At 37.1% G+C, this 18848-nt stretch overlaps 1 protein-coding gene across 2 annotated transcripts in view; it reads left to right on the forward strand.

Moving 5' to 3' along the window:
- LOC106077196 (uncharacterized transporter slc-17.2-like) overlaps window positions 1–16993 on the forward strand; it is a 36398-nt gene extending 19405 nt beyond the window's left edge. For both annotated transcript variants that reach the window (XM_056018117.1, XM_056018116.1), the window contains exons 8-12: window positions 8895–9031; window positions 11650–11802; window positions 12472–12604; window positions 13630–13874; window positions 15149–16993. In XM_056018117.1, coding sequence (XP_055874092.1) covers window positions 8895–9031; window positions 11650–11802; window positions 12472–12604; window positions 13630–13874; window positions 15149–15382 — 902 coding nt within the window. In that variant the 3' untranslated portion in view covers window positions 15383–16993. The remainder of the gene's footprint in view (window positions 1–8894; window positions 9032–11649; window positions 11803–12471; window positions 12605–13629; window positions 13875–15148) is intronic.
- Window positions 16994–18848: the final 1855 nt, after the last annotated feature.

Below are 18848 nucleotides of genomic sequence, written 5' to 3' on the forward strand. Positions count from 1 at the left end.
AAAGGCTCTTTCTGGAGTATGTTACGGGGGAGGGTTTCTGGGGAGTGATGAAATCTCCCTCAGGGGGCAAGCGTTTTCATGAGTTCTTTCAGAGCTCAACTTTTTTGTACCAAGAAGAAAGCGTGTAAAATGTTTTTTAAAAAAGGTTACTAGATGTGAGAACATTCAAGTTGACATGTAGCGCACGTACGTCTGTAGTGCTCGTGATCCTCGTTTCATCATCTTTCATCTTGTTAAGTAAGACGTCTTGCCGTGTTAAGTAAGACGTCTTGCCGTGTTAAGTAAGACGTCTTGCCGTGTAAAGTAAGACGTCTTGCCGTGTAAAGTAAGACGTCTTGCCGTGTAAAGTAAGACGTCTTGCCGTGTAAAGTAAGACGTCTTGCGTGTTAAGTAAGACGTCTTGCGTGTTAAGTAAGACGTCTTATCGTGTTAAGTAAGACGTCTTGCCTCGGACCTTTTATTTTTTGTCCCACAAATGTTGTCAACAAAACGATGTACTATAGTCGCCAGAAATTTGACCTACCTAGCAGAAGAAAGTCCAGAAAAATGGCGTAGGCCGAGACATTCTAAAAATGCCTCTTTAAAAAAGTTTTGAGCTCAAATTGCTGAAGATGCCTATCACAAAAAAAACGGTACTCATCAGACGATAAAAAGTCGTTTGAAATATTTGAAACATCGGTAGTAATGTCATTTTACTTGGTTAATCATCAAACGTGGATCGATAAATCAATGAAAAAAATTCAAATTTCTTTTTTGGGCTCCTTTAAACAGAAATTTATCAACTCATTCTCCCCTTGGTCGTGCGGTTTGCGCGCTGGACTGTTGTTCAGATTTATCGATGGTCTCGGGTTCAAACCCTGCCCGCTCCCATCCCCCGTCGTCCTGCGGGAGGTTTAGACTAGGAAGTAAACTATCTTCAACTCTGAAGGAACATCTGAAACATGTCAAACATTTTACAAACAAAAAAAAAGCTAGAAAAAAAAACAAAACTCCCTCTCCATTTTAGAGGACCTCTCGCTCTCTGCCTCCACAGTTTGAAAATTTATACTGTAGAGGAGGGTGAAAGTAAAACTAAAAACATTTTCCCATAGAGATAAGTTTATATTTATTTTAAAAAGAATTTATTTTGTTTCGGTGTCAACACTCCGTTCTGTAAGCTTCAAGCTTTTTGAATTTTTTTTTTTTATAGACGATTCAATTCTGTTTGGCTCTTTCCTCGGCTTCTCTAGATTGCAATGACGTTGAAACACTCGGCTACATTTGTCACTTCAGGTTATCACGTGAACACTTTCAATTTCGTTTCGTATGGAAGCACTTCTTTCTCAAATTTAGCAGCGTGAATTGTTTTGTAAAAAAGAAATTCTGAATAAGTTTGTTTTTTTAACCTAGTGACCTGCAAATATTTAGTTTTTGTTTGTTTGTTGTATAAAAAAAAAGGAAGACATTTGAAATTGGTTTTAAACGAAGCCCCACGACATACAGAGGAAATGATTAGTAGCGCCCTAGGATTTTATGTTTTTTTTTCTATATTTTTACTATTATTTTTATCTCTCGAAGACAATATATATATATATATATATTCGAGCCCGAAGATTAATGGGGAATGCAGTATTTTCCGAGGCTTCGCAGCCCCAGCTGTGACCTACATATAATAGCAACACTAAGGTGCCAAGGCTAATGAGAGTAGAAGTTGAAGAAAATATGGCCAAACATAATTAGGCCCCGAGGAGGATTCGAACCACGGACACCGACCCAACGCCATCGCTTAACAGTGACCATGTACCAGCGTAATATTTGGTTTTGGCTACCTTCACGTCAGTATTGTTATCTGGTCTAAGTACCACTTATCAGGGTCACGTGATTACGCCCACTTCCCTGAGCCTGCCTATATCCCTGTCCTAACATCGTCCTCACAACCAATTCTTTATTCATATTTATTATTTAAATTAAATACATAAATCCGGTTTAATTTGCTATTATAGATTTTCATCGGAAATAAAACACTATATATAGCTAGAATTTTGTCATATCCGGTGTGTAAAATAAAGGTGGTGTTAATAAACATTTTTTTAAGGGTATGTCATAATTTTTGTGCATATCTTGACACCGAAAAATCAAATGTTCTAAGCATAGACTTATATATACTATATCTAGATTGGACATGGAGACTTTTTAACACTACAAAAAATGTCGTGAAAATTTGTTAGAAAGTTGGATCAAGGCGTTGTTTTGTAAAGTAGTAAAAAGAAGTAAAGGCTTTTTTCCCACACTAACCTATGTAACATGTAATTTAACTTTTAGATCTAGATCTAGTAAATGAACATGAAAAATAAGTGTACTCTCGTCTGATAATTATTATTTTGCAATTTTTAGATACATAATCTTCTTTATCAAAAGACTGAATGCAACACTAAATTGTGATTTTTTGTGTATTTTTGCTATGGATTGTACAAATTATAGTTCGTATCTCTTGTTCAATTTTGGTCCTTGATATTGTTTGGTTCATTGTGAACATCTCCGATATATTTAAACTGCATTGTCTAAAAATAATATTTAATTATTTCTAAAATTGGAGAATGTATTTTATTACAAGTCTTTGGCTCTAAAATGCTTATAAATAGTAAGTCATTAAAAAACATAGATATTACAGATGTCAAGGGATTTTTTAATATATATTTCTAATTGAATATTAATAGACCACATCTGACTATTTTTTAATACATTGGGAAGTATCAAAAACTTAAAAGTATTGGAGATTTTCCTACTAAGATTATTCACAGTAATTTGAACTTGTTTTACAACATGAATCTTTTACTTGATTCCACTTGTTAAGGAATGATCAGGAATATCAAACGTCCAGATACAAAATGTTTTACATGGTAACAATGACGTGATTTAAATTAGGGATAAAGAATTTTCTAGACAGAACGAAATAGAAGTCGACTTAAATAAGAAGGTCTTCATCATTATAGAAATAAGTAGTACACTGCATTCCTCAGTAATCTTCGGACTCGAAGACAAGCCTTATTAAGTATTTTACGAACCTAGCTAACATTCGACGGTTCCCTTGTTTTATTAAACGTGCTTGATATTCAGCACCAGAGTCGACTACCTCTATTGATTGTTTCGGCCTTTCGCCGGTGTTACTGGGTTACTTTGAGTGTTACCTCCATTCAGTTTGTTTGCATTGACTTCGCGGAAGCGCATAAGGTACTGTGAATAAGTTTGTTAATACCCCATACCATATAATACCGGATACGCCAAAAAGCCTGTTATTTATGGATTTTCCTCCATTTTATGAAAAATCCCCTAAATTATGTTGTACAAAATTTGTTTAAACCTAAAGAACGAACAAATGTTCAAATGTTCAGTTTTCATTTTTTTTTCTTTTCAATGAGCATTTAAAAAAAAAGTAAAGTGTCTATCCACTCTCAGCAGTAGATCTTCAGTATCTTGAAAGCCTTTAAAGTAAAAAGAAAAGAAACTCTAAAAAATAGAAATAGAAAACGGAACAAATACTAGAAACAATCGTAGAGCAAGTATACAGAGGGGCGAGGTTGGTGGGGGGGGGGGTCTTCTTTAGAAAGGCTTCGGTGTTGATGCTGATGCTCCAGCAGCAGTGAGAAGTCTGTGAATGGACTGATTGCCTGCACTTGCTGTCACATGAAGCGACGTGAGGACAGACGTTGGAGGGAGACACTGATAGGATGGAGCTAAAATAACTGAATGGAAGCCATCTGCTGAGAGGAGCCTAATCAAGAGAACGAGAGGAAAGGGGGGGGGTGAGGTTAAAGCGAAGAACGTCACGCTCGCTTGCTGGGTAAATAGCCCGACAATAAAATTGAAAACTTTTCTTTAGGGCCGTGTGACAAGAAGTGAAGCATTATGTAGAAACAATGACGTCAGCCAGGACGAAAAGGTTGTTGAAGGAGCTGGAGGAGGGGGGGGGGAGAAAGAGAGTGCATCAATGTCCAGGCACTTCTGCTCAAAGTGGATAGACATGTTGTGATAAAGTTATCCAGGATCGCTTAGATCCGTAGCAATGTCACCATCCATTATATGCCATTTGGGCATGGTATGTTACTATGGTTACTATTTATAAGCACACATATAGTTAACATATAGATACTACACGAATCAGTCAATCCCGTTTTCACCGAGGTATTTAGAATGGATACATCAGCTGCGTGGAGTGGGGGGAACTGATGTGTGGGCGACATCGTTCCGACCACAGCTAATGCCCAGGCATTCATCTCATTTCCATGAGATGATCCATAGTCGCTTCGCGACTGAAGGAGGCCCTATATTTAGAATGGGTGTTTGAACCATTACGTCTTCGAGGTTTCATATAGTGTGTTGCTATTATTACATAGCTTAGATCAGTGTTTCCCAAACTGTGTTCCGCGGAGCCCTAGTGTTCCGCGAGGCCTAAATAGGTGTTCCACGAACTGCTGGAATAATTGACCAGTAGGCTATCACGTGAATTTACCTCTGTAAAAAAAAATAAGCAAATGGTTCCACTAAATACTCAGAATATGCGAAGTGTTCCGTTAAGGAAACAGTTTGGGAATCACTGGCTTATATTATTCATTGTCGATAGTAACAAATGAATCAATAAAAAAATACCATTTAATTTATCAATTAGTCGTAATTAATTAATTTTGTTGTCTCTGACTCTGTGTATAGAAAATGTACTAAGCCTTGTGTAGAGAATTAGTTAGTTCTTTATGAAATTTAAAATTTAGACATTTTTAGACTACAAAACCTTCAATTTTTATAAGTACTTGAATAGCTCAGTGGCTAACACGTCAGTCTTCCATCATGGAGGTACTAGACCCCGATTTGTTTTATCAACTTTCCCCAATCTAAACATACCAGTAAATCTTATTTCACTTTGGGCACTAGTACTCAACTTACAAATAGTAAAGGCAGATCTAGCTGGTGCAGACGTAATTTGATCTTAAGTCTTATAGCCAACACATTTTTTTTTCTTACAAGAGCCCATTAGGTCACATGTTTATCATGGGCGGGCGCTATACTAACCTCTTCGCACTGATAAAGGGGATACAATGACTGTTGTTTCTCTTTAACGAAACTCGACCCCGGCAGTGCCAGAGAATGAATACTCGTTCTTTTCTAACATAATAATAATAATAATAATAATAATAAGCCTGTCAGAGGGCGGTACTGCTGCAGACCTGCCACATCACCAGAAAATTCCTCAGTGGAAACTGTTAAAGGGACTACGATGAATTTTGTTTCTCTTTAGCGAAACTCGACCCTGGCAGCGCCAGAGAATGACTACTCGTTCATTTCTAACATAATAATAATAACAACAACAACAAGGCTACAAAGACAGTTTGTGTGGAAACACAAACTGTAAATCGGCCCCCGAAGTGGTCCACCCAGGCAGGTAAAAAGGCGGGTTTCAATATTATCAGAATGAAAATCTAACAAAGACAAATGACAGAAAATAATGGAGAAAAAAAGGTTAACAGATCTCGTGTGGTGCCCCAGCAGTCCAGCAGACCAAAGGATAGGTGAAAGTGAATGTGAAGTTGTGAACCTGGCCTAACTGATGTCTTATAATGAATATCTAATTGATCTAATTGCTTTGTAAAGGGCCAATCTCTTATTCTTTAAGATAAAACATTTCCGTAAAAAAAAAATTTAAAAAATCTCATATCCCTGGTTAGGTATTCCATAGGCTGCTAATAAATTTGTAAACAATGTGAAAGAATTCTATTAGTTAAATTATGTTTTGTTAAATTGTTATTGTTTATTTAATATTACGGTATTCATTAACTATTTAAAATACATAAATAACTATTATATGACGACAGTAATATTAAAATTTTCATTTATAAATACAATTCATGTGTCCGACGGTTAACATTGGTGTCATGTGGCCAGCAACAAGGCAAACCGCTTTTACTTTTCCTTGACGTCAACTGATATTAACTATATTTTTGTTTAACCTTGCCGTTGATTTGTGATAAATTAAGATATTTTCAAATGTGTATGTAAAAATTAATTTCAAATTTAAAACAAACTGTATACAAAGATAGAATTATGATAATTATGCTATATCACAATTACCGAATGTTACTTTTATTTTTTATTTTGATTTTTATAATACTACATTCACAATGTATAACTTACATTTTTTAAATTTGTTAAATTTTAAAATATGTTGATGGCTAAAAGGTTACCCTTCTTTTTATGAAAAGTATAAACTTTTTTTAAGCTTATTGATTAAAAAAAAATACTTTCAATAGTCAAAGTATCCTAAATCTCATCTCTGGGGAGTGGGACCTATACTCGAGGTGATACTTGATTGTTGGATAAACAATAATCTTCAAACACTTTTGTCTCCCCTGAAGTTGATTTCAAACATTTAGTCAGGATAATAGCGCTGTGCCAAGTCTTCAGGTCCCTGTACTTGTGACCAATACAAACGGACAGAATGTCGGAACAACGAGCACGTGACTCGAGGTCCTAGAAAGTGACATGGTTGATCAAAGACATTGACTTTTCAAATGACCGGAAGTTTGAGTACCTCGTCCTCTCACCCCATGAGGAACTTGAGTATTGTACTTCATGTATCGTCTGCCTTAAGTGTTGTTTTCTTAAAAATGTACACCATTATTGACAATATGGCTCAAGTTGGGTTCAGTCACGCTCAACTTATCGGATGGGGCTTAAAGTCGTATTCCTGAACCCGGGCCCCACGGGTACCCTGCTACGCCGCTGGCTATTAGAGCATTAAATGGGTTGCCAGAATCAGCCAGGAAAACTGACGACTTGGCAGAGTTTAAGTCATTGATTAGCATGCATGATTAGATTGACCCAGGAACACGCGCCAGACGTTATCATCTTCTTTTTTGAAGTAACATTTGTATTTTATAAGATAAGAACTTATATAGGTGACAGCTCTGTTTTCGTAGCCACAGAACATTCTTCTTCAATCTTCTGACTTTAAGACACGATTTATTTATTTTTTTATTTAGTTGCTTGTTGAGCAGTTTCTATGCACTTAGGAATAAGTGACGTAGTTAGACTCCTATGTACTATTAGGAGACACATTGTTTCCCCATTATTTTAATAATCCAGCTCAAGTTAGACGGTATATAAAATAGAATTATGTATCGATTTTCCTTATAACTCTTAATTATAACTATCCTAGAGTTTCAATTTAGAAAAAAAAATAACGTTTGCCTAATTATATCAGAAGTACAACAAAGATTATGATGGAGTATGTTTGTTCTTCGTTATAAATTCATTTTTTTTAAAGAGAATTCGGGCAACAAGCTGTAGCAATATGTCCAGCCGAAATAGAAAATGGGAAATAATTTACTAAAAAAACAAACTATATTGTCAAGTAATTATTACAAGTATAGAGGTAACAATAGACACACAAGGAGAATGAGAAACATTACAAATTATTAATAACCGAAATATTTGGGGGAACAAAACGAAGCCAGATAATGACTTTGAGTGTGTTTGTTTAGGTAAGTGTTTGTGTACGTGCGTAGCGGCGCGCGTGTGTGTGTGAGAGATCGAAAGGGACATTATTTTCAGGAGATAAATTAGCTCACGTAACCAGACAGGACATGGAAATGGCCCAAAGATGACCAACTGGCAGAAATTTATGGTGATGAGTTCTTTCTCCAAGTGGCAGCTGTTTGAACGAGCGATCGCAGTCACTGTTTGTAGAGAAGAACCAGGACGAATACAAGAGTTATGACCCCTTTCATTTTGATATGTCGCTAGGTGGCGTCGAGCTTGTGACGATACGTTAATTAACGTCATGACTGTTTTGTTAGGCGAGTCTCGGTATCTTTAGGTTTACAGCCTCGCCCTGATAGACGTGTCTGCCTGCCCTCGTTGTGGTATGGAAACACGATGTCGTCATTCCCAGGACAAAAGTGCTGTCGAAAAACAATTAGAGGCGGTCTGGCCATTTTGGGATTTGGACAAATGCCCGGTGGGACGGCATCCAATAGATTGGTGGCACCGTTAATCAGTGTTTCCCAAAACTTTTTTCGTTACGGAACACTTTGCTCATTCTAAGTATTTAGCGGAACATTTCTCTCATTTTTTTAGAGAGGCTAGTTCACGTAGTGGCCTATTAGTTCATTATTACAATAGTACGCGGAAAACTTATTCAAGCCTCGCGGAACACAAGGGTTCAACGGACACAGTTTGGGAAACACTGATGAAAATTAACTAAGTTGAATGAGGTTAACGATCTTATTATCTTGTTTTCAAAACGGGGCGTACGAAGGCTTGTTTGAGAATCCCTGGCATTACATTTTATAAAAGATCTTTACATTATTCACAGTGCACTAGTAGTCTAACATATGCTAGAGTAACCTATAATCTATAACGAGCGTCTGTTGATTTTGAGTCCCTCATGCACATTTAGAGATTCTGATTCACCATTACCTAAAGCCTCTATTTTGTTTTAGAGATTCTTGTAAAATTCACGTTGAAATACTCTCGAAACATAATTTTGTTCTTCTCTTAGTGCGCGTGATTTGAATTTGTACTAAAAATGTTTTGTTTTAGCTCATTCAACTCCAGAAAATAAGGAGTGCTTTGAGCTCAACAGCTAAGGTAATCTGAGAGTGGTTAAGAGGCTAAGTACGCTTGAACTTTGCTTGGCTTGGCTACCTATGAAGGGGGCTCGAGGTTCGACACCCGACTCGAGTAGAGTTGTGTTTACTGAGCGCCTAAAGGCAGCACGAAAAACCTTCTCCCAGATACCCTTTCCACCCACTGGTCCACAAATGAGATTGGCCCACAGCGCTCTGAGCATGCTATAAGTATGAAAGTAGCACTATATAAAAGCTATAATTTTATTTAATTTTAACGTATTCCCTTATTGCCAGGTGGTCTAGGAGTTGTCTGGTTCGCGGCATGGATGTTCTTTGTGTTCGACTCTCCAGACATTCACCCGAGAGTTTCAGACCGAGAGAAAGTTTACATCAAGGAGAGTTTAGTCGGAAACATGTCCACCTCCATGGAGGTAAAACTTAAAACTGCTTTATTCATAAACATGTCCATTTCAATGGGGCTCTATCGTGACAATCTTTCATTCATAAACATGTTCACCTCAAGGGAGGTACTGCATGACAAAGTCATGTCTTATTCATAAACATGTCCACCTCAATAGGGATGTAACCAGTAAATGATTTATTAGTCATAAACTTAAAGCAAGTAATACTCAGTGGAACTCGGAACGATACATAAAATGTGTATCGTGTGTTTGTGCCGGGACCTTCTACAATGATAGTGTTGTCAATTACTATCTATTCAATTAAATACCGAAGTTGAGAAGATCCTAAGTGACTGTAAGGAGGCGTGAGTCCTGAGTTCAAACTCAAAGTCGTTCATTTCTTAATGGCACTTTAAAAAAAAAAAAAACGATCACAGTAACATTCCCCCTCTTCCCACCCCTTCCCCAACTGGTCCAAACAAGTAACAAGACGGGATCATAGCACATTGAGGAATTGGAAAGCATGAAATAGCGCTAAACAAAAACAATGGGTAAAAATATTTCTAATCACACAGTTTTATTATTGTTAGTCTAGATCTATCACAAATTTAATGACATAAATGATGCAAACTAATTGACACAATGACGAAACCATAAGCTTTGTTTTTCTCGTTCTTTTAAATGGTTTTTCTTTTAAAAGACCAAAACGACGCCGTTTAATTTATTTCGAGGACAAAGAAGACAAATTGTGAATAGTAGATTTCAATAGCGCATTAATTTTAAAATTCCAAACGTGACAGATGGACAGAAGGACAGACAACACGAACCTAATGCACTAGCCGCTCTAGCGGATCCAGAACTTTGGAGTGGGGGGGGGGCGATTTATTTCCAAACCCCAAACCTAACGTCCAGCAAACCCCAACCCTATTATTCTTCACTGCAGAAACGCATTCTCTTGAATAATGTTTTACTTAAAAAATATTCTAATATGAATTTACAGGCCCTTACTACATTGCAAATACAACAGATTGGTTCCTTAAAAAAGATAAGATACCCAAAAATATTTAGAATAAGGCATTAAGGCCGTAAAATTATTTTAAAAAAAATAATATTTGTTTAAAAAGCTCAATTGTAAGTGGTACATTTTGTTCGTAACTTTGTTTCGCTACAGAACTATAATTCAAAGCTCTAAACAAAAACTTTCGCAAGTGGTAGGAGAAATGAAGTGGACCAATTAGATTCTACGGCAATTTTTTTTTTTGCATTTTTAGGATTCAGGAGTATATCATGAGTTAAAGTCCCAAATTTATTTATACAATAGAAAAATATAAGTTTGAGTAAAGGTTGGAAAAAAGTGACTAAGAAAATAATATTTGGGTTCAGAACTCATCTCAATCGTTACTCTTATACTGAAAATTTCGTATCAATTCTACATTTTCCAAAATAAAGTCTTTCTTAAAATAATTATGTAAATCATGTGCGATTACATAAACTGTGTCGCCATATTTGACTATTCTGTTTTAAAACATCATGTTTTCGTCTATAAAGTGGAGGGGGCGGTAGAGTAATCCTCGCTTCTTTTTATAATTTCTGCTAATGATTGCATGTATCGCCCCTCCCACCTGATACAACCCTTTTTCATTAAAATTTACTAATGATAAAATTTGAGATTAGAGTGTGGTGCGACATAATATACAAAGGAGTTCAAATATCAATATGTAGCTTATATTTTTATAGATATTCAACTAATTTTGTTCACAAACTATGATTTCTCCACAAAAGTAGGACCAACTCCCCTCCCACTCAAAGCGTTTAGGTGGAAAGGGCAGTAGATGTATTCACCCCCCCCCAGTTGCCCGCTGCCCCACACCATCGGCTAACAAGGGAACGACATAATATAAACATATATTAAAATATCAATAACAACTTTTAATCATATAGATATTTAATTGATTCCGTAACAAGCTGTGATTTCTACAAATAAATTGGACCGCCCCCCCCCCCCCACTAGAAAGTTAATGGTGGGTGGGGGGGGGGGGGGGTCGGCCGAGTTGGGGGTGGGGGGCGATCGCTCCTACCGACTCCTCCCCCCCCCCCTGGATCCGCCAGTGACCTGATGGTAGATTTTAGCTTTTTATACGGGAACTACTGAAACTCAATATTAAATTTTAAAAAGCAAATTTTAAAGCGCTTACAAAATCGCAACAAGAATTTGAACACGTGACCATAGGCCACTAGTAATTTACTTGCTGGCTCCGTCCGGTTTTTTTTTTGTTTCCCCTCCATTTTGGATTGCATTATGCTCAAAATCTCATTACATTATTATTCCTTTGGGAGTAAACCAGATTTTTTTTCTTCATCATATTCCACGTGTATAGTTAGCGTTTTCCAGCTTGAGCGTTAGTTTTGTTTGTTTGAAATAGAAGTCTTTCTAAAAGTTCTGTTTACTATAATTTAATAAAAAATGGTGTTTCTCCTTTATTTGCGAAAGTCATTTTGAATCCGTCACAAGAGATACTCTCTCGAGCGCTAAATGTGAACATAATTTAATTATGCACTTAAAAATACTAGAAATCTTTTATATTGATTTTGACGGATATTGATTGTATCGTATACTGATTGTTAATCGAACCTTCTCATCCTGTCAGGACAAAGGCAGCACACCCTGGGTGTCCATCTTATTGTCCATGAAAGTGTGGGCCATTGTGGTCAGCCATACTTGTGCCAACTGGGGTACATATACCTTCCTAACGAACATGCCAACTTACTTGAGAGAAGTTCTGTATTTCCCAGTACAAGCGGTAAGTTGGCAATCTGATCAAGCCGTATTCGACATTCTATGAACATATATCAAATAATACTACTGCCTAGGTAATAGTTTTGCAGAACTAACTGTATACTTATATACATTCTTTTCTTCATATTTTTTTATATAGTTATTACGAACCCCTTTTCCCCCCCCCCCCCAAAGATTAGGTTACAAAAATATGTTCATATATTATTTGCATTATTTAACCAAGGTTTAAATCAATTCGAAAATTGTTCTATCGGTACTAATTAACTCAACGTCGGCGCAGGTGGTTTAAAATAGTTGGGAACGTCATTGCAACCTTATTTCTTATAAATTACAGACGTTTCTTCAGAGAAAAGATAATTCCGCCCTACATGTATCCACGTGTACATGTTAGAGACTGAAACTCTGCATTGGTTTTCCTGGATGAGTCACTAATCTAATGGCACTAGGAAATAAGAAATGTGTCTTTATTTTTGTGTCTTTCTGAGATTTTTATTTGTAAAAGTTACATAATAATGAACAGAAACCTTCAAATTAGATTTCTTGCGTTTATAATTATTTCATCCTTTATAATGGCTATTAACATAAGGCCTAAAATTGACAAAGACAAAGATGTTAGAGGATGCTCCCGTGAAGAGTTGAAACAGGTATTTGACCATTCTTTTTTTTATTTCAGAATGGTGCAATATCCGCACTACCCTATGTAGGATTTTTTATAGTCATCAATGTCTCGGGGTTAATCTTTGATGGTGTTCTGTCCAGAAATTTAATATCACGAACTATGGCAAGAAAAATAGGAAATACGCTAGGTAAGTAGGTTGGTCTAAGCAATCAGTTCAATACGCTAGGTAAGTAGGTTAATCTAAGCAATCAGTTCAATACGCTAGGTAAGTAGGTTGATCTAAGCAATCAGTTCAATACGCTAGGTAAGTAGGTTGATCTAAGCAATCAGTTCAATACGCTAGGTAAGTAGGTTGATCTAAGCAATCAGTTCAATACGCTAGGTAAGTAGGTTGATCTAAACAATCAGTTCAATACGCTAGGTAAGTAGATTGACCTAAGCCAATCTAAGGAATCTGTTTATGTCCTAAATGTCGCGTTTTTAGACAGTAAAATGTTTTGATGCTTAAAGTTAAACTTGGATTTGGGTTTATATGTTGTTTTTTTTGTTTTTGAAGTTTCTCATTTTTGCAAGTAAAAGTGCGGTCGATAGGGCAAATGATAATAGGTTATTTGTTTCTGTAGCCCACGGTTAATGAGGGTGTCATGTGTCCAGCAGAACGACCAGCCCTCTTTACTTTTCCTCAACTAATGTCAGGTACCCATTAGAGGTGGGTGTACTCAGATTCGCCCTAAAGATCACGAAATGAAAAATTCCCAATCTTCACCAGGATTCGAACCCGGGATCCTCTGGTTCGGAAGGCAAGCGCTTTACCACTCAGCCACCGCGCCTGTTCTTACTTTTGCAATTTAGCTTAAATTCATTTTTATAACGATAGCTACGAAAGGAAGTTGATTTTTAAAAATATCTTATAAGAACAACAATAGTACTTGAAAATGTACGAATATAAATGTACAGTCTCGGCGTGTAATTGACACAATTAGAAATGAGCAGAAATATGACCAAAGCATTCTACGCTTGAAGACCGTTGGAGTACGTGAAACTGTGTATACGTGTTAAAGTGCAAAACTATCTATTTTTATAGTGCTAATTCGTTTTAAGATACCTCTAACACAATGATATTTTTTTTTCCAACTTATGTGTTTTATGTAAGCATTAAATGTATCCTGTATTCATGCCTTGTCTAAAACGTGACCTGTTTCTCTTGTTTAGGTTTACTGATGCCCGGGATCTTTGTGCTAGGGGTGGGTTACTTGGACTGCAGCCAGGCCAGTGGTGCGGTTACTCTGCTGGTCATCGGCGTGGCCATGAGTGGGTGCCAGTACGGGGCTGGCTTTCTCACCAACCCGGCTGACATAGCCCCGAGGTTCGCTGGCGTCATCTTCGGGTTGTCCAACACTTTTGCCACGCTGCCGGGATTTATCGCCCCGACAGTCATTGGCTACATCACTACAAATGTAAGTAATGATGATCATCGCTTAGCTCGGAATTAACTCTTTCTCTCCGTTATTATTTAACTCGTTCTGGTGGAATCAACGTTGGTATCGTCAGTTAGGAGACAAAGAGTTAAAGTTCAATTTTATAATACTAGTGGACATTGTTTAGGGGACAACAGTGGATTGTGTTTGCCTCTGACGAAGCTCGACCCTGGCAGTGCCAGAGAATTATAATTAGCTCATTTCCATATTATTAATAATTATAATTATGATTGTTGTTATAATACAATATCTTTTTTATCTTCACCTATCCCTTAGTCTGTTGAACGTTTGAGGCACGACCGTCTTTCATTATTCTTCTCTATCTTTTGCCTTGAACAGAAACTTTTTTTCGATGACAGGCCCTTGCATTCTTCGATGTCGTCTTCCTTTCGCTTTCTCTTCTTTTTCCTGTTACTTTTTCCTGTAGGAAGGACTTCGCGAGCCTTGAAGATCATGTGATATGTCCTTAAAGTTTACGTTTACGCTGTTTTTTATCTTTCTCATGTATTCTTTTTGTTTTACTCGTTTCGGACTTGACTTCAGGAATGACGTTTTTACATCTTATCCCAAAAATTCCTGCAGGACGGCAGCTGGGAGGAATCGAACTCTGGACAATCGTAATGACAATCCGAAGCGCATACTACACGACGGGGGCAGCCATCCTTGAGGAATTAGTCTTATAATTGTTCATCCAATCATATCAAGACATTAACGAGGACGGCGACAGAAATGTCGTGGATGTTAAAGTTTCATTCTAAAAAATCCTTATGAAGTTTAGTTTTAGTATTCTAGAGAAACAAAAAACTTCATGTCTCTTTTTCTGTGATCAGTGACTTGTATCTTCCCTGTTAACCCATAGAAACAGTTGACCTTTACATCATCTACCCTATAGACCACAAGGTCTGAAACAGGAACTTTACTTTTTTTTTTAACCTTTACTACATTCTTGAACTTCTATATTCACTACCGCTAACAATGTACAATATTGAAGAGACTACTAGAAACTAACTACGCAAATGATGTACAGTAACAAACGGACGGTAACTTTATCGCATCTAGGTTGATACAAAGCAGCTACTATGGAGTTCATTTGTTTCAATATGGAAATATAAACTTTTCAATTTCAAGTTTCTGAAATAATCTGACTAGAAGTGTCTTAAGCTGATGATATACTGCTTGATGTATAATTACCAAGTCTTTGTAAACTTCATGTAAATGTATAATTGGTTTTATCTCTTTCTGTTTCTCTCTAGCAAACGCAAGCTCAGTGGCAAGTGGTCTTCTACATAGCCAGCGCCATTTACGCCTTCGGGGCCGTGTTCTTTATCATCTTCTCTTCAGGGGAGATTCAGGAGTGGGCCAAAGAGAAGCAGGATGTTGAAAACAGCGATATAGCCTCTGGCAAAGACAACCTTGGCGCCGACATTGAACTAAATGGCGTAGAGTCAGGTGACTCAAAGTCAGAAAAACAAGGCTCAAGACTGTAATGGGGAGTGAAGACTTGGTGGACAAAGGATATGCTACTACTTGCCATTCAATATGGATGTTACGGCCAAAACCCGAAGTGTGGCCGTTTCGCGAATTGACCGATTTCTGGTTTAGGCCCTAACATGGAAATTGTTCGAGCCCAGTGGTGCCCAACATTTTTAGGTCTTGGGGTCTCCCATTAATGTCTGACCCATATGTCACGTCTGGGGGGTCTCCCATTAATCTCTGACCCATATGTCACCTCTGGGGGTCTTCCATTAATGTCTGACCCATATGTCACGTCTGGGGGTCTCCCATTAATGTCTGATCCATATGTCACGTCTGGGGGTACCTCATTAATTTCTGACACAAATATCACATCTGGGGGGGGGGGTCCCTCATTAATTTCTGACCAATATGTCACATCTGGGGTCCCTAATTCATTTCTGACCCATATGTCACAACTGGGACTCCCTCATTAATTTCTGACACGCATCTCACGGACTTCTTTGCTATAGAACTGAGCTTCTGTAGCTTCACTTTGCATTGTGGGAAAGTGTCACGTCACGAGCCAGATGTCGCCCGCGGGCCGTGGTTTGGGCATCACTGATCATTTTGAACAAAAATGTTGTAAGCATACGTAAAGCATTAAATGAATTTCAGATCACTTGAATTACTCACAGCTGTTACTTAGCTGAAAAATAGGCTTTAGATTTTTATTCCCTTCTTGAAGTATATATTTACGACAATAAGATCAGTCTTAAGTCAACACTAGTCAAAGTCAGACTGATGCGCTCCCTAGTCATGGCCACCTTCTTTTATGCTTGCGCGTCTTGGACGCTGACTGCAGAGCTAGAGAGGAGGATCCCAGCAATGGAATAGAGGTGATACAGAAGGATCCTAGGTATCACAATTAAAGGCCGCATCACTAACGAAGAGATTGATGAAAGCGTTACTAGAGCGATATGATCCAACGATGACCTGCTACTATTTAAAAAAAACGGAAATCAAATCTTTAAGGCCATATTACAAGGTCTCTCGAGGCTTGCAAAGACCTTCCTTCAGAGAACAGTACCAGGGAAAGGAAGGAAAGATAAACCGGGAAAGCGATGGAAAGACAACATAAAAGAATGGACGGGCTTGCCATTGAAAGAGGTTTTGAACGATGCTAAAGACAGAGAGGAATGGAGAAAAATGGTTGACAAATCTTGTGTGGTGCCCCATCGGTCCAACAGACTAAGGGATAGGTGAAAGTGAAGCTTAAAAACTCAAAAGAGAACAGAAATAAGAGTCTGGAATGAGCTTATTATTTTGTGCTCATCAGTTTGTTCCACATTGAAACTACTGTGATTCGATTGCATTTAAACATACGATATTAAATTACTATCGACATTCATATGCTTTGTGTATTAAAAAAAACGTACAAATGTATGATGTGTTCGTGTGTGTGTAACTCAATATATAACTGATATTAAATATGTTCGGATTTTAACCAAATCAATAAGACTGTGTTTTTGTTAAAGATAACCAGTGTGTGTGTGTTTATGTCTGTTTCTGTGTGAACTGTTTTTTTCTTCTTATTTTGATTTAAAAAATGAATCAATACGAATCAATAAAGCAATCTAATCTTATCTTACACGACTCAGAGTCATTTGGTCTAACTTTTCATTAATCCATTGCTCGGGACGCTAGTGTCACGTTTCACTGAACACAAACCAGTACAACAAACAAACCGAAACCCATCCACTAGCGTCCTCAGACTCCAATATAGATCTCAGCAGCACATATTACTAGCTTTTGTCCCGTAGACCAGATGCATCAATTTGTTATCAAAGACCGCTGGGACCCAGACACAACTTATTTCTAAACATAGCTTGTCACATGTTCATTTTAGAAATTGGTTTTCGGTTGTCGTTAGTCTGAGACGGACATTTTGTAGTTTTTTTTTCGTTTGGTTTCCAAACTCCACGCACTCTTGTTGAAGCGTCCAGAATATAAGAAAAGAAAATGTCTAAAGTACAGTGTTAACTCTTTCTCCCCTAGTTGACGATGCCAACGTTGATTTGAACCCATTAAACTAAATGGTTTTTTGGATTTATAAACTTTAATTTGTGTTTTGTGAAAAGGGCATACATTCTCCTATAATGCGATACCAAATATAAACATTTTCTGATAACTAACAAAAAATTATTGAAGTTTAATATGAACAGGATAGTTAAATACAAATGAGCAAAATGAATAATACTATCGGAACGAGGGAAAAAATTACGGAGAGAAAGAGTTAAGTAATGTAAGATGAATGGTGTGCAGAAGACGTAGAAAGCGCTATTTTTAGAAACATTCTTGTAGAGGACATGCGCAGAAGTGTAAGGAAAACTTACAAAGAACCCCGTTCCAATTGGGTTAGCGTAGCCACGTGAAGCTATGCACTGGTACTTAATCTTCGAAATAGAAGGCCTTGCCATAATGATTATGATGATGATGATGATGATGACTGTATTGCAGTTATACAAGAAATGACAGAGACGACACTGCTGTGGTGATTTAAACTCAAGAACAGATTAAATCAAACCAATAATCGTTTTTGTTTGATTGGAAATCTGATGTGATTAGTATACAATGTTTGTTATGTCAGTGATTTTTTCTATTACGTTATTTATTGATATTGGTCATTGGCAATACACATCATTGATAACACACATCAATAATAAGGCACATCAATGATAAAACACATCATTAATATAACACATCATTGCTAAGAAGCATCCTTCATACATCTTATGATACATCATTGCTAAGAAGCATCAATAATAGGACAAACCATTAACAAGAAGTATCAATAAAAATAAGCATCATTGACATCACTGATAAGACACGTCTTTGATAAAACATCAAGTGAAGACACTTCATAGATGAACAAAAAACCTTTATGGATAAGATTTGTCACAGAAAAACACGTCATGATGACATATGTCATATATAATACCTCAGGAATAAAAGAGGTCGTGGACGTGACAGAGATCAGATTTTCAATGGGAATTTAAATATTTAGTTGTTTTTGTATTATCATTGATAAAATTAATTGGTTGAGGTGTCTGGGAGACTATTTAACATCTCTTGTTTAAATCCTTAACATTAACCTTAGGACATTTTGCTAACCACACAAGCCCCACTTAGTTCTATTACAATTTGTTGGTCTGTTATCTGAATCTGCCTTATGACCTTTCATTGCTTACTAAACAACGGACCCATGATGGTCTCCTGAGTGTTTTTGTAAAAATACAAACTTCTTTTGTTGTATCTTTTAGAAGTTAGAAGAGTGGATTTTTAAACATATAATTGTGTTACGATGGAAATGTGTGGGCTTATACATCTTTGTATTCTCAGACCTATGTCCGATAACCCAAAGTTCCAAATATGCAGAAGTCTGTTTCCTAAAATTACACCACTCTTTTAATAAACATCATCAGGGCACGTAAGTTTTTA

The sequence above is a fragment of the Biomphalaria glabrata genome, chromosome 1, assembly GCF_947242115.1.
Source record: "Biomphalaria glabrata chromosome 1, xgBioGlab47.1, whole genome shotgun sequence".
Taxonomy (NCBI): domain Eukaryota; kingdom Metazoa; phylum Mollusca; class Gastropoda; family Planorbidae; genus Biomphalaria; species Biomphalaria glabrata.